The 24,759-nt window shown below is 40.6% G+C and overlaps 1 protein-coding gene and 1 long non-coding RNA gene across 14 annotated transcripts in view; one reads left to right on the top strand and one right to left on the bottom strand.

Moving 5' to 3' along the window:
* LOC122173570 (uncharacterized) overlaps positions 1 to 14,158 on the top strand; it is a 32,020-nt gene extending 17,862 nt beyond the window's left edge. The window contains exon 3 of the long non-coding RNA XR_006174146.2: positions 10,967 to 14,158. This is a non-coding gene — a long non-coding RNA (uncharacterized LOC122173570). The remainder of the gene's footprint in view (positions 1 to 10,966) is intronic.
* A 6,108-nt stretch (positions 14,159 to 20,266) lies between these two features.
* Positions 20,267 to 24,759, bottom strand: part of TMEM200A (transmembrane protein 200A) — a 66,504-nt gene continuing 62,011 nt past the window's right edge. For all 13 annotated transcript variants that reach the window (XM_005280249.4, XM_065588585.1, XM_065588579.1 and 10 more), the window contains one exon: positions 20,267 to 23,375. In XM_005280249.4, the coding sequence (XP_005280306.1) occupies positions 21,884 to 23,359 (1,476 nt within the window). In that variant the 5' untranslated portion in view covers positions 23,360 to 23,375 and the 3' untranslated portion in view covers positions 20,267 to 21,883. The remainder of the gene's footprint in view (positions 23,376 to 24,759) is intronic.

Raw genomic sequence — 24,759 nt, 5'->3', positions numbered from 1 at the left:
GTTAGTTAGTTGGTTGCATAGTCATTTGATTAGGTGACAGAAAAAAATACCCTATGATTTATGTAACTAACTCCCCGCCTTCTGAAGTATGTATATCAAAAATTCAAAATCAGCTTTCATTAAAGGTAAAATCTTGGAACAACTGAAATGAACAGGAGTTTTGCCATTGACTTCAATGGGGACAGACATTTACCTCTAGTAGTCATGTTGGAGGAAATTTGCAATGAAAACTTCATATACATCTAAATATCTACATTTAAGAGTGGTTGCAATTTGCTTACAAATGTTATGTAAACTGACACAAAAGTGAAATTTGCTCAGCTCAGTGAAATGCACAGGAACATCTTTTCCCCAAATCAGTTTTTCAGCAACAGTAAAGGCTCCTATATTTTGATATCATAGAACCTACGAAACTTTTCTCATTGGATTGTTTGCAATGACATTGATAACTTTTCCCCTGTGTGATGGTTTTTTTAATCTGTAGATCTCATTTGAAAGTGCAGAGTACATGTAGCACTCAACTGAATATTTTTGTATGGTCATGTCAATCCTTATGATGTTAACCACTGCTGTATTTTAAGTGTAATACAAGCTCATTTAACTGTACATTGAGCTGCCAAAGTGCAAAATGTCTGCAGCTATAGAAGACTAACTTTCTTTTCATATTATCCTCTTCTTAGCAAATGGCCAAAGACTGCTATTATCATATCTTTTGAGGCATGTGTGTGGTTTTGGTTTTGTTTAGTTTTTTTAAATGATATGAATTTCTAATGCTAAAGGAGGGAGGAAAAAAATGTGTGTGGTAACACAGAAAGCATCACATTTGCTGATTATGTTAATGAGAGAATTTGCTTTTCTGGGAAATTGAAAATCCCTCAAGAAAATTGTATTAGCAGGTAAGAGCTGATTTGCCTCTCTGAAAGGAAAAAAAGATTATTGAGCAGCAGATGTCTTGCATATATGAGGGGGGAAATATAGCACAAGAATGCAAATAACCTTTAACTTAGAATCAAGCTATCTGCTTTTTACAGTAAGTGAATTACTATTTAGTTACTTAAATGACCCAGTTAGTTATCTGGTTTGTGTCTGAGTCATTAAGATTGGACATGCTGAGGGTGATTCTAAATCTTATTAAATTAGTTTCTAATAATACATATCCTAATTATTATATCCCAAATTACAAATTGACAAATTATTTGTTTTCTAATTTAATTCATCTACTGTATTGTAGCTTCATTTCAGTGTATACAACAGAGGCCAAATCCTTATATTGTTTTAATCACCAATGATACTTTCACAGAATCACTAAACCGTAGGAATGGAAGGGACCATGAAATGTCATCTAGTCCAGTCCCTGTGCTAAGGCAGGACCAGTGTCATCCCTAACAGGTGTTCATTTTTTTTTTTTTAAAGGGCAAGGATTCTGCAACCTCCCTTGGAAGTCTATTCCAGTGCTTATCTACCCTTATAATTAAAAAGCTTTTCCTAATATCTAACCTAAATCTCCCTTGCTGCAGATTACTTCTTGTCCTACCTTCAGAGGACATAGAGAACAATTGATCACCATCCTCTTTAGAACAGCCAGTAACATAGTTGAAGACTATTATCAGGTCCCCCTTCCCGTCCTCTCGTCAAGGCTAAACATGCCTAGGGTTTTTGTTTGTTTGTTTGTTTTTTGGTACCTTTCCTCATAGGTCAAGTTTTCTAATCCTTTTATTATTTTTCTAGTGATCCTCTGGACTCTCTCTAATTTGTCCACATATTTCTTACAGTGTAGCACCCAAAACTGGACACTGAGGCCTCATCAGTGCTAAGTAGAGTGGGACAATTTCCTCCTGGGTCTTACATAGTACACTCCTGTTAATACTCCCCAGAATGACATTAGCCTTTTTTGCAACTGCATCATGTTATTTATTGGTTTTGTATACTTTTGGTATTATTCTCCCTGTACAGTTATTTCTGTTTTGCTCTCCTTCTGCTGGCCTGTGTGTAGCTGCTCTTACATTATCTTGAGATTGTGAGGGGGCAGAAGAGAAGCTTGAACACAGGATCCAGGATTCAGGCTACTCTTTATCCTTTCTCTGATTTCATACCATCAAAATGCTCAGAAATAGTTTCTTTTTCATGCCTTCACCTCTGATGTCTTGATCCAGTACTTCCATGCAGAGATGGACTATCAGAGCCTCAACAACTGGCATCACAAGATATACGCCAGTGTCTCCTCAGCTTCAGTTAGACTTGAACGCCTCAAAAGATTTGAGAATTCATATAATAGTCTCTGCTAGCCTTTACTCTCTTTGAGTCAGCACACAAGCTCACTTCCTTGAGGCAAAAGCGAGTGTCTGTCTGTTCTCTGGTTTCTCAGCATAAAATATGGAGTTATTGTGTTGCTACATTATGGGACAGATATTTGCTAATGAAGGCCAATTTTTGCTTATAGGATGTTGTATTCACAAACATCAGTGGAAGAATGCTTAAAATTGACAGCTAACTTCTGGACTCTTTGAATAGATTGAGAGAGAGATTGATCTCAATCTCAGAGTCTAATGCAGTATCCCCTTTATGTTTAGTAATGTTCTCTAGCAAAGATAAAATTAGAACACACCTTTTTTTTTTTAATTTGAGTGAATTATTTAATGCTGAAGGAAATGTGGGTAGTTCCACTCCCTGAGTAAAGGGTGACTTCCTGTGAGAATTGAGTAGTAGTTAGAGTAATTTTCCCCCCCCCCCCCTTCATCTCATGTAAATTAGTCTCCATCCTCCAGGAACAAACTGAGAAAAATTACCTTCCACAACCAGGGGCGGCTCTAGGCACCAGCAAAGCAAGCACATGCTTGGGGCAGCCCATTTGCAGGGGCGGCAGGGATCCAGCATGGGAGCTGAGAACCAACAGGGGGCCCTGGGAGCTGTAGTTCCTTGGTTAGCTCCCTGCCTATAGAACCAGCCCTGGAGCAGGGAAAGAACTACATTTCCCAGCATTCCCTTGGCCACTACCAACAAGGATCCCACCCCCTACCTGTCCCCTGACAAACCCCTGGGACTCCCATGCCTATCCAACTGCTGCCTGTCCCCTGACTGCCCCCCCAAACACCTGACCCATCTAACCCCCCCTTCTCCCTGCCCTGACTGCCCCCCTGGAACCCCCTACCCCTTCTCCAGCCCCCCAGCCCCCTTACCGTGCCACTCAGACCAGCGTGTCTGGCTTTGCGCAGCGCCAGACACGCTGCTGCATACATGCTGCCGTGCTCCCCTGCGGAGCCACAGCCCTCCTCCCTCCCCCCCAGCACCTGCGTTCCAGATTTGAACACCTCAAAATTCAGGAGTGCTCAAGCTCAGTTTGGGCGGCTGTTACTTCATTTCTCCCAAATCAAATATACTGATCCACTGTAACTTGCTATAGAAAAAGTAGGATCCAATTGAGCAAGAAATGCTTCCCAGTGGTTATTAGGACTGGAATTGCTATTTTCAACAGCCGTTGTTTGTTTGTTTGTTTGTTTGTTTGTTTTAAAAGGAAGACAGTGATATTGCATTGGCAAATTACCCATAGAAAGAAAGAATGGAACAAAATATTTTTTTTGTTTATTTTTAAACAAAATATTTTTGTTAAAACAGATATTTAAGAGTAGGTTAGATAAATGTCTATCAGGGATGGTCTAGACTGTATTTGGTCCTGCCATGCGGGCAGGGGACTGGACTCGATGACCTCTCGAGGTCCCTTCCAGTCCTAGAATCTATGAATCTATGGAAAAAAAAAAAGAATAATAAAGGCACCTCAACTTTTCCTCATTTATGTAGGACAGTCTTATAATATGCATCCAGATATCCTCCAATCACTCAAGCTGAAAATTGATCCACTTCACTGCAGTTCTGTAACCATATGGGAACCAATTCTGTCAGTGTTCTGTGCATATCCAAAATTCCTGCTGAATGACCTGCCCTGGGAGCGAGTTACCAGTGACCCAGGGCTGCAGCTGAAGGAGGGTGCAGGGTGGGGGGTGGAGAGCCCAGGGCTGGGGCAGCAAGAGGTGTGTGTCAGAGGCAATGGTGGGGGGGTAGGGGGAGCCCAGGGCTGGGTCAGCAGGGGGGTGCATTGAGGAGCCCAGGGCTGGGACGGGGGGCAGCCAAAATTTTTTCTGCTTGGGGCGGCAAAAAACCTAGAGCTGGCCCTGTCCACAACACAATTATTCAGTGCGAGCATAGGCCCCTCCCCCCCCCACACACACACCATCCAGGAGAATCACCAGGGGAGCTGCAGATGTATCCTCCCTGGAAGTAACAGGCATGACAGAAGATGGGTTTCCCCAAACTTACTCCAGTATCCAGGGCATGGGTGGTGGGCTAGGCTTCTCATGTCATGTCACACAATCCTTTGTTGGGCTTCTATTGACCAGGCATATCAGAGCTGTGGGCCTTGGCCTTAACACTTGATTGAAGTAGCTATTCTGTTTCACTTTGCTGCCTTCCCAGATGGCTCCTGACACTAGTTCTACCTCCAAAGTGTGTTGATTCCCTTCCAGTGGAAAGTTACAAGAAGTCCCAGATAACGTTTTAGTATCTGGTGACAAGACCACAGAGGATCACAGAGTCCATGAGTCAGTGGCAGTATAGAGGGTCCACAGGAAGGCCAAGCTTTTCACAGTCCATTGTCCTCGCTGATGGGCCATCCGCCCTGTCTGGCTTTTCCATTGTTGTACCTGAAGTGCTAGCAGTGGGCGTCACCCAAAGTAGCATAGTTGAAATACAAACACATAGTCAATATTCCTAACTTCAGATACAGAAATGATACAGGCATACACATTGGATAATCATAATTCAGTAAATCATAACCTTTCCAATGATACTTTATGCAAGATGGCTCATGTGATGTCATTCATAGCATGTAGCTACTAAGCATATTTTCATAAAGAATATGGAATAACACCTCACAATAACCTGTCAAACTGAATTGATGTCTAAAATCTTTTTTTATGAGATTACAAGTTTGGATACTAAAAATAATAGTGTTGATGTAATATACTTGCACTTCTGTAAGGCATTTGACTTGATACTGCATGGCATTTTGATTAAAAAACTAGAAGATAAAATTAACATGGCACACATTAAATAGATTAAAAACTGGCTAACTGATAGGTCTCCAATTGTAACTGTAAATGGGCAATTGTCATTGAACGGGTGTGTTTCCAGATGGATCCCCAGGTATTGGCCTTATGCTATTTAACATTTTTATCAGTGACGTGGAAGAAAACATAAAATCATCACTGATAAAGTTTGGAAATAACACAAAAGTTGGAGGAGTGGTAAATAGTGAAGAGGACAGGTAACTAATTCAGAGCGCTCTGGATTACTTGCTAAACTGAACACAAGCAAATGACTATATATTTTAATATGGCTAAATGTAAATGTATACCTCTACGAACATAGACCATACTTACAGGATGAGGGGCTCTATCCAGGGAAGAAGTGACTTTGAAAAAGTTTAGGGATTGTATGTATAATCATCCAAACATGAGCACCCATGTGACTGTGGCCGAAAGAGCGAATGTGATCCCAGGATGCATAAACAAGGAAATCTCAACTAGGAGTAGTTATTTTACCTCTATATTTGGCACAGGAGTAACCTCTGCTGGAATACTTTGTCCAGATCTGGTGTCCACAATTCAAGAAGAATGTTGATAAGAGAAGAAGAATTAGAGGATTAGCAAACATACCTTTTAGTGATAGACTAATTTAATCTTTTCTTTTTAAGCTTGATTAATCTTTTTGAGTCTAAGTAGCTACATGGGGAACAAATATTTAATAATGGGCTCCTCAATCAAGCAGAGAAAGGTATAACACACTCCAGTGGCTGGAAATTGAAGCAAGGCAAATTCGTACTGGAAATAAGGTGTAAATTTTTAACAGCTAGAATATTAATAATTGGCACAATTTACCAACGATGGTGGTGGATTCTCCATCATTTTAAAATCAAGACTGGATGTTTTTCTAAAAGATAGGCTTCAGGAATGATTTTGGGGAAGTTCTATGGCCTGTGTCATATGAGATGGAAGACTAGAGTTGATCACAGTGGTACTAAAACCCAAGGTCACAATAGGTCAATGTCAGAACAGAGATCTGGAATCACACAGAAATGGAAGAGGCAATAGATATATCCCACTAGATCATAGTGCCTTCCAATGAGGTGATTTGCCTGAGGAGTCACCAGGGTGTCGTCATTGTAAAAGACAGAAGATCTGGGTTTTAAAGTCATAGACTGCCTGATGACATTGAGCTGTCATTTAATCTATCCGTTCCCTTACTAAAGAATACCATAAAGCCACAGTAAAGTACAGACAGTGCAAGGAAGGGTCCCAAACCTTGCAGCAACCAGACAGTGTGAGACGTGTGGAGATAGATATTGTGGAAGCAGAGAAAGAACTGACAGGAAGGGGATGCAATGTATGACAGTTCATTAGCAAGAGTCAGGCTAACTGTAACCCTAATAACGCGAGATTTGTAGAAGTGAGGAATGTGTGAGGCGAGTGGGAAAGAACTGTGTGAGAAGTTGTTGCGACCTTGTGTAGATAATTAATATGGAATGTAGACTAAGAGTCTACATTAGTGAGCAAAACAAGATATCAGAATGACCTATGTATAAACAAAATGCAGCTGTTGCTCATTGTCTGTAACAAAAGGTATAAATGCTTGCTGTAATTATTTACCTGTTGAGAGACCTGTTTAGCTCTCTCCCTCTACGCAATTGCTTGAGAAAATAAAGTATCTGACTTACTGTACCCAAACAAAAAGTGAGAACTCTGTTATTCTCCGACAATTTGGGGGCTTGTCCGGGATGGCAACGTCCGCAGAGGCACCGGCAGCTGCTACGGATCGTTCCCCTTCGAACCCCATGGTGCCATAATAGAGGTAGGAGACCTTTTGAAATCTCTACTGGGGTGTCGGAGGAGGACTGTCCGTGGGGCTGTCTGTCCCTGTTGGGCTCACGCCATCCGAACTTATTGACTGTGCAGCAAGATCAGATGCAGAGCGGTTCTGGGGAATTGTTTTGCCGCCTCCAATAAGGTAGTTGTATGCGGTTCTGGGGAACTCTTAGTTTGGCCACCCCCATATGCATAAGAGAGATGCATAGGTATGCACCGGTGCTGAGAGGTTTTTACCGCCTCAAGAGGGGTTGTTACCGCCTCATAGTGCATTGAGTCCGGACATAAGGTACAGATGTATCGTGGTATTTGGAGATAGAGACCTTGGGGGGGGCGTGTGTGTGTGTACACACCAGTGTGAATTGAGAGTTACCGGAAGATGCCCAGAGTACTCTGCGAAGTCTTTTGGCTCGTGACCAGAACTACTCTAATGCAAGCCCGGTAACTAGAGGATCTTTTAGGAGATCCGACCTAACTCTGCCTGGCATCATCCGGCGAGGAAGCTACCTGGGTCTAGGAGTGTGTGAACCCATCTTCCCTCCCCTTTTCCTCTCTGTGTGAGCCACTGACAGTCTGATCATCTCACTGGATGCAACGAGAGTAAGCGGCGCCGTCTGTCTGAGACTAGCTGACGCTCTTTGCTGAAGGGAGGTGTAGGAGGGTCGTGGCCATCCTCGTTAGCCTCTCCTGTGTGAGTACCCTGTAGGGAGAGATCCTTAGTTTATGTGCTGCTAGAGTGGACAGGGCATCCTCCTTGTGTGTGTGATTGGAAAATGGGTGGGGGACAGTCTAAGCATTCCCTCTCACCTCCTAAGGGTACCCCATCTGATTTCATGTACGTACATTATGGTCCTAAAACCTGCAGGTATTTAGAGAATTGGAATCATTACACACATGAAAATTCATCTAAAAAATGCCCATTAGAAGGTACCTTCAATCTAGATAAGATCATACATCTCAGAGGAGCTTTTAATCACCAAAAAGCCTCTGACACACAATGGGAGCAATTTGTCTATTGAGGAAAGGAACGGATTAATTTGAAATTCAGCTTGGTCCAGAGATAAAGAGAAAGTTGCTCTGTGTTCAAGGTCAAGAATCAACGCAGACCAGGCTAAGTTCAAAGAAAAACTGCTTTCGGCCCCAGCTGGCTGTGAAAAAATATAGACATAGTCAAACCAAAGGCAATACAAGTTACAGTGCTGAGATTACATTTGCAAAGCTTAACTGTCCAGTGAGATCCAACAGTCTGCCTTTGCGACCCTGGAGCCAGCGTGGTTTGGGGACACTGAAGAAGCCACAGGCAGCCGGCCTGGACTGGAATCACTGAAAAGACGCCCCAGGAGACCCCAGGGCGTAAAAGAACTGCCCTCTCAAGAGAGGAAGCAAGTTGGAGATTGCACAGCACCTTCTCTGAATGTTATACACAGACGTGGCCAGTCTGGACGTACGTGTGTGAGGATGAAAGTGTGCCTACTCTCAGCCGCAGTAAGTCTGAGAACTGGAGAGGGGGTTAGCATTCCTCTCTCCACCCCGGTTGACCGGGAAGGGTGTCAGGTGAATCTACCCCAGTCGTAGCAAGACTGGGCAATAGAGAAGTTGGAGAAAAGGGAAGAGTTGTGTACTTGATCACTAGAATTGAGCAATTAAGAGCATAGATCATGAACCAGGCAGCAACTCAAACCTACGCCCAGGGCAAGTTGCAAGCCTTGAGACAGGACTTCCAGGCAAGAAAAGGAAGCACTGGCTAAGCAAGTACCGGTCCTTCAGGGACTTGTCAAAATTTAATTATTTGTGCTCAGCATATGCTGTAAGAGCAGAGTGTTTGCCCCAAAAGAAAATTGAATAGTTAAACGCCAATGGGCCAGGCGTTTTGCCCAAGTGGCAAGCCTCACAAGGGAGGACTCGGGTAGCCTTGTGAGTAAGAATGTTTAAGGGAAGAGACCAGGAAGGGTGGGGGCTAGTTGAGAAGCCTACCCTCCTAGCTAAATTGGTAGTGAAAAAGCTGGTGCCCATGGAAGGGACGGTTCAGCGAGAAAAGCAGGATCCGGCCCAAGCGGGCAGGCAACAGATAGAGATTGGAAAACAGGTTGGAAACTTTGAGGGCATAGTGGAAGGAAAGGAGTAAGTAATTATAAGCATGGGGATTTCAAATCCCCAGGATAATAATTGGAATGGTAAAATGTAAGACAGAGTCTTTGTACCAAGGTGCAAGGCTCTCCTTTCTTCTGCAGAATAAAGCAACTCTTCCTTATCCCTGTCTGGCTGTAATTGGCTCTCAGCTAGGTGGACCCGATATTTTGGTGACAGTTTCTGGCGACTCCACCGGGATTCTCCAAGCTTGGACATTGGACTCCGGATGGCTGCGGCGAACTGGGAACTGCGCCAACGGGGTGTTTCGCCCCTTTTCTCTGCTTCACCACAGCCTCTGGGGTTCGTGTTCCAATAAGGTGAGTCCTAATAGGATAAGGAGACACTATCTGGTTCTGGTCTGGTTCTGTTCTGGTTAACCGGTTAATGAATTTCTGTCTTATGTATTTGGGCGTTAGGTGTGTGGACGGAACTGAGCCTTTCATTCATAATTCCTCAGAGTGGAAGCCATTGCGTGCGATGAAGCTCTGAGGTTGAATTGGGATCCTTCTGTCCCGTAGAAATTCCTGTAATAGGATCCTATTAGGCCATAATTCCCTCTGTTCTCTGTGTAATTCTCTGTTAGAGTGTCAGCAGGCAGATGGGTGGGTCTCTGGTAAAACCCTCTAAGGATAGCCCTTTGGATTATATGTTAAGTAAATGGGCTTTACCCGGTGTTCAGAAAAGAATGTTGAAGAGACGCTTGTTGCAGCTTTGCACCCAGGATTGGCCAGCCCTGGGCACTGATTGGCCCGAATCCGGATCTTTTGACATTCCGACTTACTTAACTCCCTTGCGCCTGGTACTGGAAAACCAGGCACCGGGACAAATAGATTATTGGTTTTTGTGGGATCTGTGTTTTATAAGTTTGAGATGAATTGGTATTGTTTAAAGTTGCAAAAACTGAGAATACTTTTGCCAGACACAGGAAACTAGTGTTGTTTAATATGGTATTTAGCATTTAATCCTTAAGGTGACTTAATGCTTTACAAGATTTAAAATGTTTTAACTAAAGACCAAAGGTTGTGGCTGCAGCAGGATAGTCAAAGCCAGGAGAATAAAAGATTTGAATTTGGTTTTGGGTAACAAAATAGCAGATAAAAGATCTGGTAAAGAGAGAGAAGGACAGTGCCCCTGGCTCTGTGTGGTCGAGCTGTCACTTTACTAGGGGTGCATGGAGATTTTGTAAGCACAAAAGAAACAGTTACACCTTTGTAGAAATTGATGTGGCTAGTGTTGTGGAAATTGAATTGTGGAGAGGATGTGCATTTTCCCCAGAACATGTGCAGTGTATATTGTAGTAGAGGTAAAAGAAATGCAAACCTACCAATATAGGTTGTGTTGTCTTTTTCAGATCACTGTGTGTTTGAAAGCAGAAGTTAAAAGTAAAAGGCAATCAAAAGTCTGGGAAAGTTAATTGTGTCCCTTTTTTAAGTAAAAAGAACAGGAGTACTTGTGGCACCTTAGAGACTAACAAATTTAATGGACATTCTATATGCATCCGAAGAAGTGGGCTGTAGTCCACGAAAGCTTATGCTCTAATAAATTTGTTAGTCTCTAAGGTGCCACAAGTACTCCTGTTCTTCTTTTTGCGGATACAGACTAACACGGCTGCTACTCTGAAACCTTTTTTAAGTAAGAATCTTTAAGCTGTGGATAGCTTTGGATCTGGAAGCAAGCCAGAAAGCATCCGTATTAATGCAATTTTCTAACTAATAAGGTAGAAGCCACTGAAACCTGGGCTGCCTATGAAACAAGCAAGCTCAGTCAAAAGATAAGATGCTGGCCCCATCCACGGACATTGTTCATAGCTAAGACTTGGCTGACAACCAAGAAAAGGGGGGCCTGAATGTGCCCAAGCAACTATTTGATCTGCAAAACACTGCCAGGCATTAATGAAACGTGTTAGGTTTCTTTTCTCACAGATAAAAGAAGTGCTAACCAAAGACCCTAGCAGCCCTGCCATTCATTGAAACAAGGAGACTGAGTCTACGTAAAGTCCATCAACGAAAGACTGCTTTGGTTCCACACTGGAAAGGCCCTTTCCAAGTCCTGTTAACCACCAACACCGCTGTGAAGTGCCAAGGACTACCTGCCTGGACCCATGCTTCTCACTGTAAAAAGACCCCTCCACCTCGGGAGGACTCTTCGACTGATAAGCCTATTTCTCCTTCTAGCTCTGCTGTGCCTTCTGGACAGCAGGAAAAAGAAAAAAAAGACAAGGTGAAGTGCTAGTAACCTCTCCCTTGTCCACTGACAGACCTACTGTGCCTTTGGATTTTTCTAGAAGAAGCAAAACCATTACAGGGTGATGTGCTAGTAACCTCTCCCCTGTATGATGCTGATCACACTGTTTCAGGAAAAGAGAAGAACAAACACTTGCTTCATTGAAACCACAAAGTCCAGGGATTCCTGACTACAAAAGACATTAAGAACTGACCCTGGTGAAGAAACAAAGAATTATACACTGGCAAAAAGAAACTTGTGGGACCCATGCTTGGGAACGTGGTATTGATTCGATTTTGAGGTTTATTCTACAGGCTGCGCCCTGTGTTTTGGATAAGTCCTTCAGCATGTATTGCCCTCCCTAATTGGATTTTAAATTATAAGTACCGAAGGCACCTTGTTGCCATTGCCCCGCCATCTCCTCCATTACACTATTACCCCTGTAACACATCCAAATACAGACAACGCCATATATTTGATAAAACCAATGGCCAAGGCCTTCACACTTTAGTGATTTATTTAAATATTGTTTGAAAAAAAAATATTTTTAAGGTTCAGGATATCCCATAGAAGCGAACAATTGAATGGAAAAGAATGGATCAGTGGAGATAAAAGTATATGATATCACTACCAGTGAACCCCAAGAATCTGTAATTGCAATTGATGGGTTCTATAGCAAATGTTCCTGGAATTTGCACTGTGTTAAATGAGAGAGGCCCGTATTGTTATTTGGTCACCCAATTAGTGAACAATTAAACGAATGCCCAAAGAGTTTGTTTTGCCACTGGAAATTTTACCTGCATAGAATTATTCCAGTGACTAATAATGTGACCTGTACCTTATTGCAATACACCCCTTCTTATGCCATTAATATCAATGCCTCCCAGAAGTACATAAAGATGTTCAACCAACAGATGTGGTATAGTACTACACCAAAGAGAGATGTATTAGGATATCAATGGACTGTGATTAACACTACACTAGGGACTGTTAAATTTTCATTGCTTATCCAGTTTCATTTCTTTCTTATCCAGTTTCCAGATTACCTCTACATACCCAAATTGTTCAAAGAGGGCTGCCATTAGATTAGCACAACAGAGGGCTTGGGTTATTTCTTCTAGAAAGAAGAGAGACTTGACCGGATCCCTTTGGGATGGGGCCAATAGTGCAGCAGCAGTTTGGAATATTTTTAAGAACCAAGAACATGATGAGAAATTGGGGCAACTAGAGAAGGCCATTGGCCTTGTTTCTGGGGCACAACTAACCCAGGTACAGGCTGGAGTTGGTGAGTTACATTTTATTTCCACCCTTAGTTCAATGACCCAGAAGTTGCTGACAGAGATGGTACTGAATATCACTGAGGCTAGGAAGGCATTGCAGTGGCATCTAGCATGTTCAGAAATTCAGGATTTCCTGAATGACCAGCTAATGGCCATTCGGAATGATCTAGAGCATCAGATTTGGCCCACTGCCCTTACAGACACATCAGGAGTACCATCTGATCTGTGGCCATGGAGACATACTTGGAGACTGGGTGGAAGTGCGGACGTTCTCAGTGCTCCTTCCAAGCATATGGACCGGTTGGGAGGGGGTGGGCTCCCACATACTGAATCCTGCCGGGTCCATGGGGAAGATGCATGTGGGATTGGGTAATTCACCGAGACATCTGGGAAATTAGACCTCCTGGTATGCCCAATCGATTTTTAGTCAGTGCTCCTGGGATTACATCTGACATTTGGATGGGGTTAGGGAGTCAATGGACATTTTGGCCGTTAGAACCCCCACAGCTTCAGTGTATCCGTAAACTGAAGCCAGGAGCAGTTGTTACTCTTCATGACTACTGGGAGGGTAGGGGACAAGGAACTACCCTGACAGGACACTTACTTTTTCCAAGCTAATGATAGCTGTGTGTATGTTAAAGCCACCACATAGCAAGACATACATTTTAATCTCATTACCACTACAGGCAATCATATTATTTACTGGACTGCAGATAGAATTTTGCAAGTAACCCTTAGGTTCCAGATACCCTTTAATTGGACTAGTTTAGTACCTGATCAATTTCAAAATTTGCTTTCACTGTTACCAGAGGTTCAGAAGATCTCTGAAATACAAGGGCAAATTCACATGCTTCAATATATATATCAAGTTGAAAAGTAAGCCTTTCATACAGCTTATAGAGTGTCCACCTTATGTACTAAGTATGATGTATTGCGTTTTATGACTAAGACTGTACAACAACCCCATCATATTATTGCTATGGGAATATTATTGTTTGTGTTGGTGTTAGTTAGTGTAGGAGTATGTTGTTGTTGTAAAGGATGTAATAATAGTAATACCTTTCATGTCCATGCTCATCATGCATTGTCATTACATCCAATCAAAACCCCTAAGGTTGAAGCATCTGAAGTAGAATCTGAATTCCAAGACTTAATGCAAATAGAGATTTGAAAATGTTTGTTGTACTAGTAGTACAAAAGGGGGGGGGTTGTGGAAGCCGAGAAAGAACTGACAGGAAGGGGATGCAATGTATGACAGTTCATTAGCAAGAGTCAGGCTAACTGTAACCCTAATAACGCGAGATTTGTAGAAGCGAGGAATGTGTGAGGCGAGTGGGAAAGAACTGTGTGAGAAGTTGTTGCGACCTTGTGTAGATAATGTGTAGATAATATGGAATGTAGACTGAGTCTACATTAGTGAGCAAAACAAGATATCAGAATGACCTATGTATAAACAAAATGCAGCTGTTGCTCATTGTCTGTAACAAAAGGTATAAATGCTTGCTGTAATTATTTACCTGTTGAGAGACCTGTTTAGCTCTCTCCCTCTATGCAATTGCTTGAGAAAGTAAAGTATCTGACTTACTGTACCCAAATAAAAAGTGAGAACTCTGTTATTCTCCAACAAGCTGCATGTAAATACTGTCCAGCCTTCAAGCAAAATTGGAGTCTGCCAAAAGAACTATTTTGCCAGACAGTGTAGGAAAAAGAAATCTATATGTGAAAGTGATGAAATGCAGTGATGAGACATTGTACATTACTTCTATACAGCAACTGTCATAAGCCCCATTAGACGAAGAGAAATATGAATTCCAGCTGCTTAGAACACAGTGAATGAGTGCCACTGAATCTATGAGAGACCGAAAGTGAATTTCTGAATTTCAGCATGGAGACAAAATTCAGAATCAACTTGGTATGAAACCCATTCTTAATCTGATTGTGAAACAGCCCTCCTCAAGTTAATTTTCAAGGTTGTCATTTTTTTAAGGAACACAAAAGTTCATTCAAAAGTCACTGGGCCAGAAATATATCAGATTTGTTCCTTAGATGGACATCCAAGATAATCTTTGCTGAGAACAGGGAAGAGACCACCATTTCTGTGTTAAATTACAAAAGGTGCCAGATTAACAAATTGTAGTTTAATGGGATTCTACCATACCTTTTTAAATTTTTGAACACTTGATGTACTTTACTCATTTTCCCTATCTAGGCCTATGATAGGTCTAGAGAATAATTCCTTTTTCATTCTTTTAAAAGTTGTAAATCTAAAACCTTTTCCACAAAAAGAGCAAATGCAGCACACTGGTAAACAAGAGATCATATAATCCACTCATACTACCTCAAAGTGCTTCCTGTCTATTAAAATGATAATGAGCTCTCTACACGTAAAAGTGTTTAATTATATCCTATTCTGTGAGATTCAGTATTTGAATGCGGTTTATATTCTTTTACTCATATATTTTAATTTGACATGAGAGCCTTGAAAGTCATGTGAATGTAATAAGAGTAAAAAAAAAACTGTTGAAACATATTCCCTAAAAGTTAGACTAGAACATGTCAGAAATAATTATAATTTTTGACAAGTGTAAGGAAATGCATATTGGAAGGAATCATTTGAAGTACTCCTACACTGTGGTAGGTTGTAAACTAATTGTAACCACTCAGAAAGTGACCTGTGTGTCACAGAGGGCAGTTCACTGAAAACCTCTTCAAAGCACAGGAGCAAACAAAAAGCAAATAAGGTGTTTTTGTGCCTTAAGAAAAGGATAGAGATTAATACTGGAAATAGTATATTGCTATAGAAATCAACAGGATACTCTCACCGTGAATATAATGTTTAGTTTTATCTCTCCATCTCCAGAGGGCATAGTGTAGAAATCGAAAAGGTCTTGAGCAGGGCAAGGAAAATGATTAGAGGCACAGAAAGACTTTCAAATGCAAGAAGATTTAAAAGATAAGAAAGAACTGTTCAGAAAGGAGATGAATAAGAGGGGACTTGACAGAAACTTATAAAATAATGACTGTTATAGCAAATGTAAATCAGGTGCTCCTGCTACTCTCTCAAAATCAAAATGATGGGAGGTTGCAATGAAATTAGGAGAGAGCCAATTAAAAGCTGTTAAAAGGAAACACAGTTGTACAACACATAATTAACCTGCAGAATTCTGCAAAAAACAACATTTAGTGAGGTGGAGAGCTTAGTAAGAAAAAAAATAGATATTTTCATGAATACAGTCATCTGCAATTACATTAGTTGGGACAAAAGTTGATAAAGGATAGCAACCTTTATGCCTGAGGGTGTAAGTTTGTCATTAACTACTACTCTTATGAAAAAAAACCACCTTCCTTATAGGTACTTCATGGTGGTTTTACACCCTCCTATAAAACATCTGCTATGAATTAGTGTCAAATGCAAGATGTTGGACTAGATGGACAGTTGTACTGATCCAGTCTGGTATGTGCTATGTTCCAGTTTCAACAAAACGTAATGGTCCAAATATAAAAATATTTTCAGTTTAGTTTCCACTCTCTCCTGACTAAGGGACCTAATCCTGCAAACACCTTACTCTCACAAGTAATCCATTAAAATCAGGGATTCTGTGTGTGATTATGAATTATTTATGAGAGGATATTTTGTGGTTTCAAGTCCAAAAATTTAAATTACAAACACCCCCTGCAGGTGTACATGTTTAACACTAATGAACAAGTTGAAATGGGTGAACTGAAAGTTAAATATGATTTTAGATATATTAGCTGGAATTAGTTTGACCCTGTGTTTAGCTTGAATTTTTTGTAATAAAGACAAAGAATATGAGATTATTCCACAAGAGATAAGGAGTCTATTGACCGGAATGTTCCTAAACCACACGTCCATTTGCACTCCTAGAAGGAGAAACAGAGACACAAACTGAAGGGAAACAGAATGCGAGGTTGAAAGTAACAGGAGCAAGTCTGGCAACTGTACTAGCCAGTGTGTAAGTACAAAGATTATTCAGGGAGAGAGCTAGGCTAGAAGTTAAAAGTACTTCTCAGACTTTGTTCACTAGAGCCTGAGGGCTGATAACTTAGTACTGTAGTGAGAGGCAGAATTACCCTAGGTCACAGAAAGGCACTCTGCACCTTAAAAGCTGCTGTAGCCTGCAGGATAAAAGGTTAACACTTTAAAGTGTTAATATATTGTTTCAGCAATATAATAAATTTTTGCCTAGCTTGAGCCAGTTATTTTTGTAAGTGACAATAAATGCTGTTAACTGAATGTAATGTGCATAAACTGAATTTTGGTTGATTTTGTAGTGTAATATAAAAGCTACAGAGTTACACTGTGTTTATGATATGACATGCTTTTTTGATTTCTTCCTTTTAATAGGTAGCAATAATAGTAGAATTTAGCTTAGTACATGGGTGGAGTCCTGAATCCACTGTCTTAAGCTATATCAAAATGTGAATTAGTTTGGACTTTTTCTGTAGAAAAAGTCAGCTTTCTGATAAAACTTTTCAGAAGTTTAAGACTGTTTACCTTGTATTCCAAGTGACTAATACAACTATTTGGGTGTAAATTCTACAGTATCCATCTCTAAATTCAAATTTCCAATTACCAGCTATTCTACTACACCTCTAGCCCGATATAACGTGACCCGATATAACGTGTAAAGCAGTGCTCCGTGGGGGCGGGGCTGCGCACTCTGATGGAGCAAAGCAAGTTCGGTATAACGCGGTTTCACCTATAACACAGTAAGATTTTTTGGCTCCCGAGGACAGCGTTATATCGAGGTAGAGGTGTACTTAGAAAGGACCACTACTCTTCCATAAAATGGTGCTCAAAAGCCAGCTTTTAGGCTAAGACATAATTTAACTAATCAACTAATCATGTCATCCATTTTAAATAGTCTTTTCAATCTTTATAAATGCAGTTATACAATTAAAATGGCTAGAGGTGGCAGATTCCCCTAGATAAGGGTGACCAGACAGCAAGTGTGAAAAATTGGGACAGAGGGTGGGGGGTAATAGGCGCCTATAGAAGAAAATGTCCCACATATTGGGACTGTCCCTATAAAATAGGGACATCTGGTCACCCTACCCTAGATCTAGCCCAGGTATGAACATATTTCATATTACACATAAAAACTATGTTAAAATAATTGTATGCAGTGGTGTTGTAGCCATGTTGATCCCAGAATATTAGAGAGAGAGGTGGGTGAGGTAATACCTTTTATTGGCCCAACTTCTGTTGGTAAGAAAGACAAGCTCTTTTTTGGGTCTGAGGAAAAGCTGGTCTCATGTTAAAATAATATAATGTAGGTTTGCAAAGTCAAGAACACAAAATTAGGAAATGCCAGATTTACAATTGCCCATCCAACCTTAATTCTGCCCCTGTGTATATCCGTTATGTGCACTGAATGGGGTCATTTGGAAAAAATAGTATGTGATCATATAATTACAATATTGTATCATAATGCACACACACCAGGAGGCTGAATTAAGGTTGCACACTCCTAACTTTTGAGTTTTTGACTTTGCAACCTAAACAACATTCTTGTAACTTATTGTAACATTGTGTAACTTCCTAGATTGTTTTAACCTTTTGTTTTTCTTAAAGAAAAAAGTTGGGGAGGGGGATTATTAAATGGGCCATTGTGACCATGTCCTGGGTCTGGTGATTTACAGAGTGGAAGCATCCTGGCCCAACTCTGTTGCTGCCTCCCACACAAACACTACAGCCAGCTGGTCCTGTCACTCCATGATGTTCCCCCTGCAATGTGTGGTGCTGCTGCGACAGGAACACCCTGAGCCCAGCCTTGGAATGTTCTGTGAGTTGGACAGGCTGCCAATACTTTCCTGAGGAATGCAGGTGAGGAAAGAGAAATGATTTTTAACAGTTGGTCTCAGCAAAATCTGAACAGAATTTCATAGGACATAGCCAGAGGGATTCCCCCTACCAAATATCAAAGGCCTGCTGCAACTAATAGAGATGTGAGAGCTTCTCAAAGAAAAGGTCCCAAGAATTCTTATAATGGAAAGTATTAGGCAACCTAAAATAAGGGTGTTGCGGGCAAGTATAGCCTGTCACACCACCATGCCAGGGCAGCAGTGTTATGGCCCTGTGACCAAGTCCAACAGACCGTTCCTCCTCTCAGGGTGGTATAGCCTAATGGTTAGAGTCAGGGAGCTGTCCTTAGTTTCAGGACTGTCTGGCCAAGCAACCAGAGTAAATGGGACCACCCTTAAGCAGAGGACAGTAGAACCTAATGGCCAGAGTCAATGGGACCACCCTCCTCTGTGCAGGATGGCGTGCCCTAGTGGCCAGAGTCAATGGGGCCACCCCTCTGTGCAGGTCAGCATGGCCAAGTGGCTAGGCAGGGGATGGGCCACCACCCAAGGGTAGGTTGGTGTCCAGGGTAGAGGGACCCAGGCACTCCCTACTCCACCGGGTCCCAGCCCTGGACCCTAACAGTAGTGAGTGTATCCACCATGAGTCAGCGGGGATCCCTCCAAAACACACTGACTCTGTTCCTGGTTCCACAACTGGATCAATGTCTGGTTCCCCTAGACTACTTCTTACCCTGTCTTCCTGCTCCATAGTTCACGGGTCCTCTGATCCTCCAGGATAGTCAGCAGGCAAAGTTCCCAATGACTGCTTCCCCTTGTGGGCGTTTGTGGACCGCCAGGTATTTGCCTGGCCTCTGTGGTCTGGGCTCCGATAGCTCCCGGACAGAAGCTTGCAACAATCTCTCTTCTCCCCGGGGGGGACTGAGCTTAGGTGCTTCATTTTATAGTGTGGTTCCAGTTGGAGTATGCCCAGCAGGAGTGAGGGGGAATGGCTTCCTCAGCACCCTGTATAGGGTTAACCCCTTCCTCTGGTCACAAGAGGTCAATATCAACTACCTCTATAATATTCTAATTTCTGTTGGGCCAGATTGTGATACATGGACTTGTATTATACAATGCCTTATTCCTCTAGCAGTATTACTGAGTCCAATGGCATTGCTTGAGAAAAAAAGGTACCTGCTGACCTTCCATTTTGGGCACCCAGGGCATGATCCTAAGCTAATGAACTCAACTGAAAGACTCCCATTGACTTCAATGGCTTTTTGGCTCAGTCCCCCATAGAATGTAATAGATTTCTCTGCAAAGACAGTAAAGTACCTTACTCGCCATTGAGCCTGATAATTTTATTCTCAGAATGTATAATGTGGAATTCAACTTTACTTACCTATTCATTATTATATTTACCTCCTTTGTAAAGCACTTTAAGATCCATGGAGGAAAAGCACTATATAAGAGGAAGGTGGTAGTATTATTATTATTAATATTTAATGGCAATAGCAAAGTAATCAGCACCTTACTTGCACCTATAGTGAGGATCAGCCTCTTTTTCCCTCCTTCCACGTGACACCAACATTGCTTTATGGGTTAGTCAGCGGGGAACTCTGAGTAGATTGGCTGTCATTCTGGCCAAGACTTGACACAATAGAAAACCTTCAGAATGTGGAAAGTACTGGAATAGGCTTCTATAATAGTACGTGGATGGCTGAACTAACGTGTTCCAAATGCTATCCTGATATGTGCACATGTGGCTGTCAGGCAAAAAGAAATCAAGGAGAGGCACAGGCAAATATCCAGTAATGGACCAATATGTTTGACAAATGTAATGTATGATATTCCTAGATATGGAGAAATCCTATATATGGAGGGGGGGGGGAAACAGTCTTACCATAGACATAGATATACATTATATTTTATTTCAAAAAATAGCAAATGTATTAAGAACACGAACCAGAAAGTTATTAAAAGCTTCATAGCAAAATATTGAGCCAACTCTGTTACAATATATAGGCTTGAGTTTCTAACAAGTAACACTATGCCTCAATTCACTGAGCAAGTAATGGAGCTGGAAATTAAAAAAAGAAATATTTCTGTCTTTCATGATCAACTGAAGTACAACAACATTCCAACTTTTGATTCTTTTTTGGGGAAAGCCTTAAAAAAAAAAAAACAATTCCTGAGTATTTAGGTTAAGTGAAAATATCAAACACCTGTTAAAGATGACCAGTTAAGGCCCCAATACTGCTTGGTGAATGGGGGAAGGAGTTCTCAAGTGTGGTTGTCATGACAGGATCAAGGCCTAAATGGCTTAATGGAATAAATGAAAATTTTCTAGTAGAGTCATTCGTATTAACTTTCTTAGCCTACATGCAACTGTGAAGTTTGCTTTGCTGAGAGAAACCTTTTAGTCTTAAACATCAATCCTTTGCAAAAGCTTTCTATGCAATTTATCACAGTTAAGCCTCCCCTGAGCCATCAGCTATAATTATGCAAAATATACAAGTTTAAATTTAGCCAATTGGGCTTTCGCATTAACATTAGTGTAAATATTGAATTGTTGTTTGTTGTTTCAATTTTTTCAATCATAGCAATCCTGTTATTTAAGATTTGGCTACTATAAACACTATATATAATATATTTAATTATTCTCTTTAGATTTTTGTCACAATATCATACTGTACAGCAATTCTAAAATCCTGTTATTCATCATGTTCATATCATTTAATTAATTTTGTACATTTTATTTGTAAAGCTGTTGCCAATTAATGCACTTTGGATAACTAATCCCAGAAAAATCTGCAAATTTCTAAGCCATGGTTATTCTACATATGATTTTCTTGAATTGCAGTACTAAATTATAGTGGATATAGAAAGTTATCACATAAAGCATAGTTAACTAGAATTCACAACACTGGTATTCAACTTGACCATTTACAGTGAGTTCACAAAAATGGTTTTAATCTGCCCAATTTTCTTCTACCCTCCCTCCCCAACATGTAAACACAATGACATTCTAGGATTGCAGTTACCAAGATGTATCATATGTAAAAGAAAATATCTAGAATGCCGTGTTTGGATTTGGCAATTCCAGTAGATACTGCTACTCACTTTCCATCCTAGACTGGAAGTATCATTGTTAGAATGTTGCAATCACTAAAAAAAAAAAAACTAGAAGCTCATGGGAGCTCCAGTTCTGATGCAGGTTTCTTGACTTTTAGTGATGAAAGGTCATGTGCTTATATAGAAACAAAAGAGCAACAGATTGGAGAATATGGGACCTGTGGCACGAACATATATTTGAGTGGTGATAATATACAGTATTGCAGTTGTATGTTACTAACACATGAAACTCTTGGCATTACAGAGATGATGATCTCTGTTCACCCAAGCCAATCTGAATGTGCCATAAGCATTTGGTAAAAACAGGCTTGTGCCAGTTTCACTGAAAAAGAAACACTTGTCAAAATATTTTTAAAAATACTGTATGATGTCTTGTAAATTGTAATTTAAATATTAAAATCTTGTTTCTGAAGTTCCCCGCTTTAGGTTGTTACTCAAAAACTCATCATGTTCAAAACTCAAATTATTATGAGATCTTGATATCATAAGAAGCTTTTCCTTATTAGTAAAGTCCTTTTTAACTGTGGCTTGTGGTACAAGTAACCTATCCATTGGGTCCTCTTTGTTTTCTAGTTTCATGTATCCTTTACTGTTGCTTCGATCCAATCTGGGCCAGCTGGGGTGTTTTCTTTGTTCAGCTTGGACAGTGAGTGTAGATGGACCCCTCTCTAAATCCAAGGATTTTGAATGTGCAGACAGAAGATGCAAAGATGTGTTGGACCCAAATTGTTTTCTGGCAGCACCAGGTGATAAAAGTTTTCCAGTGCTTGGTCCAAGAGTCATAGAAGATTTGAACTGACTGGGTGGAGATTCTACAAATGAATTATTTCGCGGTAGCATTGCATTGGCAGGTTTGTAGGATTCATTGGTATCAGTTAATGGAATGGCTAGAGAGTCCATTGACAAATTTCTAGACTGGCTTCTAGTGATCTCAGAATCTTCAGTGATATTGTCTATACTAGGTTCATCAATAACACAGTTATTTAGTTTAATTACAGGCAGTGTGAAAGCACTAATGGAGGATGATACAATTGACTTTGTTTCACACTTTATAGAGCTACTATTTTTGTCATCCATTGCTTTGCTAGTGTGAGGGTAGAGTCCAAAGACAGAGCCAGAATGCTCAGTCAGCAAAGGTGGTAGAAGGTTAGAAGTGTTCTTGTCTTCATTTATGGCAACTTCATCTTCTTCAGCCGAACTATCCATTCGAAAGTTACTCCTGAAGCCAGAGAAAGGTGCAATTGTGTTTGCAGCCAACCGCGATGCACATGAGTTCCTACTATGCTTGAATTCACTTTCCCCCAATAAACCAGTATAAGCACCATTCAACTGCTTTTGTTCCTTGATTCTCAGACTGTGCATGTCTATTACAGTGGAATATAGGTCTCTCATATGTATGATTTTTGTTTCCTTGTCACGATTTTCATGTAGGATGGCATTTGCACAAATAAAAATAAAGATTCCAATGCCCATAGTAAAGGGGCCCAACATTTTCATCTTATCTGAGTGTAAATGTTGTTCAAAGAAACGAAATATAATTCCCCCTTGGTTTGTTATGACCTGGGTTTCATTTAAGGCTAGACTAGCTTCAGGACTTAAAAATTGTTCCTTTTGTGGCCAGTATCCAAGGATAGCCATTGCAATTCCCATGAATGAGATGAGCACTCCCAAAACAAGAAAGAATCCTGACGGGGAGTAAAGTCGGATTTTGCCCCTGACAATTACTACATCAGCCCTGGGCCGGCGTCTGACTGGCTTTTTCTCTTCAGAAGTTGGTGATGTGGCAAGATTTAGTTGATGCTGAGATCTGGCAGAGTCTTGCCTCTTTAAGGCTGCCAGCCCTGTTATTACTCCACCAGTTGCTATCATAGTTCTATATTCTGCCCTGGAAAAGAAAACAGAAATACTAATATAAGTAATTTCAATACAATATACATATACATTTGTTAATCAGACATTAACTTTTTATTAAAATAAATATTACTTTAAAAAGCCATTACATTTTAACAACTCTTCATAAATGGCAACTTTCACATGTACATGGAATTTGAGAAAACTGTAATTTGTTTTTTGAGCACGGTAAAGCTAGGTAATATGTATGACTTAATTGATAGAAATATAGTGGGAAAACTAATAAGATGGCTCATGGTGAGTTATCAGGAGTATATAAAATGAAATTATTGAAAATGCATAATATATGGCATCATTCAGAACTGGTCTCCACCAAAGCAATCGACTTTATCTCATACCGTTTTCATACCGCTGTTAGACAATCTTGAAGTTTTAGCTAAAAAAGCTAAATTCAATTGTATTGAATATCATCTTTAGGACAATGATTTTATCATAGATTTTAGTGTATTTTTAAAAATACATTCTATTATTACTACTACTACATTATTAAGTTTATTAATACTAGATTTTAATTCCTAATTACAGGATCATTTTTGCCTTTTCCTAATAATGCTTGCCTTATCCACATGGCAATCCTAAGGTTTTTCATTGTTTGTTTTCTTCGATTTTTCATGGAGCACAAGGCACCATGATTTAGTTTACATCCTTCTTTCTGAATCAGCATCATCTAGCTGTCCGAAGTAAGTTTTCCCCCTTAGGTTCACCTGTATGCCCAGGTGTCTATAAATGATGTAGGAAACTTCAACAAATACTGTTTTAAAAAAAACTATCAGGAGAAATGTGCACAGCTGTAGAAATAGTGCTGGTCAGTTCATTACATTTGAGAGTGGCCAAGAAAGTACCCATCCAACAAAATACAGGGAAATAAAACTTTATTTTGTACAGAATCTTTCAGAATGCTTTCCAGGGTTAAATAATACATCAGAGAATGTTAACAAATAAGAGAGAGGATGAGTAATTGAAAAATACGAGACAGTGAGTTTAGAAATGGTGCTCAGGTGGAATGGAGACCTGATTAGGCTGAGATAAACAGGACGATAGTTTTAAATGGCTGTAGAGGAGAAGGCTGTTGCTTCAAGAGTGATGAGATTTTGTGAACAGACAAAGAAAAAGCTGAGTGACAGAGGGGAATAAAGAAAGACAAGATCTGTGATCTATAGAACCATAGACCCATGGAGTTAGAAGGGACCACAAGGATCATCCAACCACTCCCACCCCGCACCAAGACACAGGATTTGTTTGTGTTTAATCATCCAAGACAGATGGTTATCCAGCCTCCTTTTGAAAACTTCCAGTGAAGGAGCTTCCATTACCCCCATAAACAGTCTGTTCCATTGTCCTTCTGTTCTTAGTTAGGA

The sequence above is a fragment of the Chrysemys picta genome, chromosome 3, assembly GCF_011386835.1.
Source record: "Chrysemys picta bellii isolate R12L10 chromosome 3, ASM1138683v2, whole genome shotgun sequence".
In the NCBI taxonomy this organism is placed as follows: Eukaryota; Metazoa; Chordata; order Testudines; family Emydidae; genus Chrysemys; species Chrysemys picta.
Note: the sequence above shows the minus strand (reverse complement) of the source record. Positions and strands in the feature narration are given on the sequence as shown.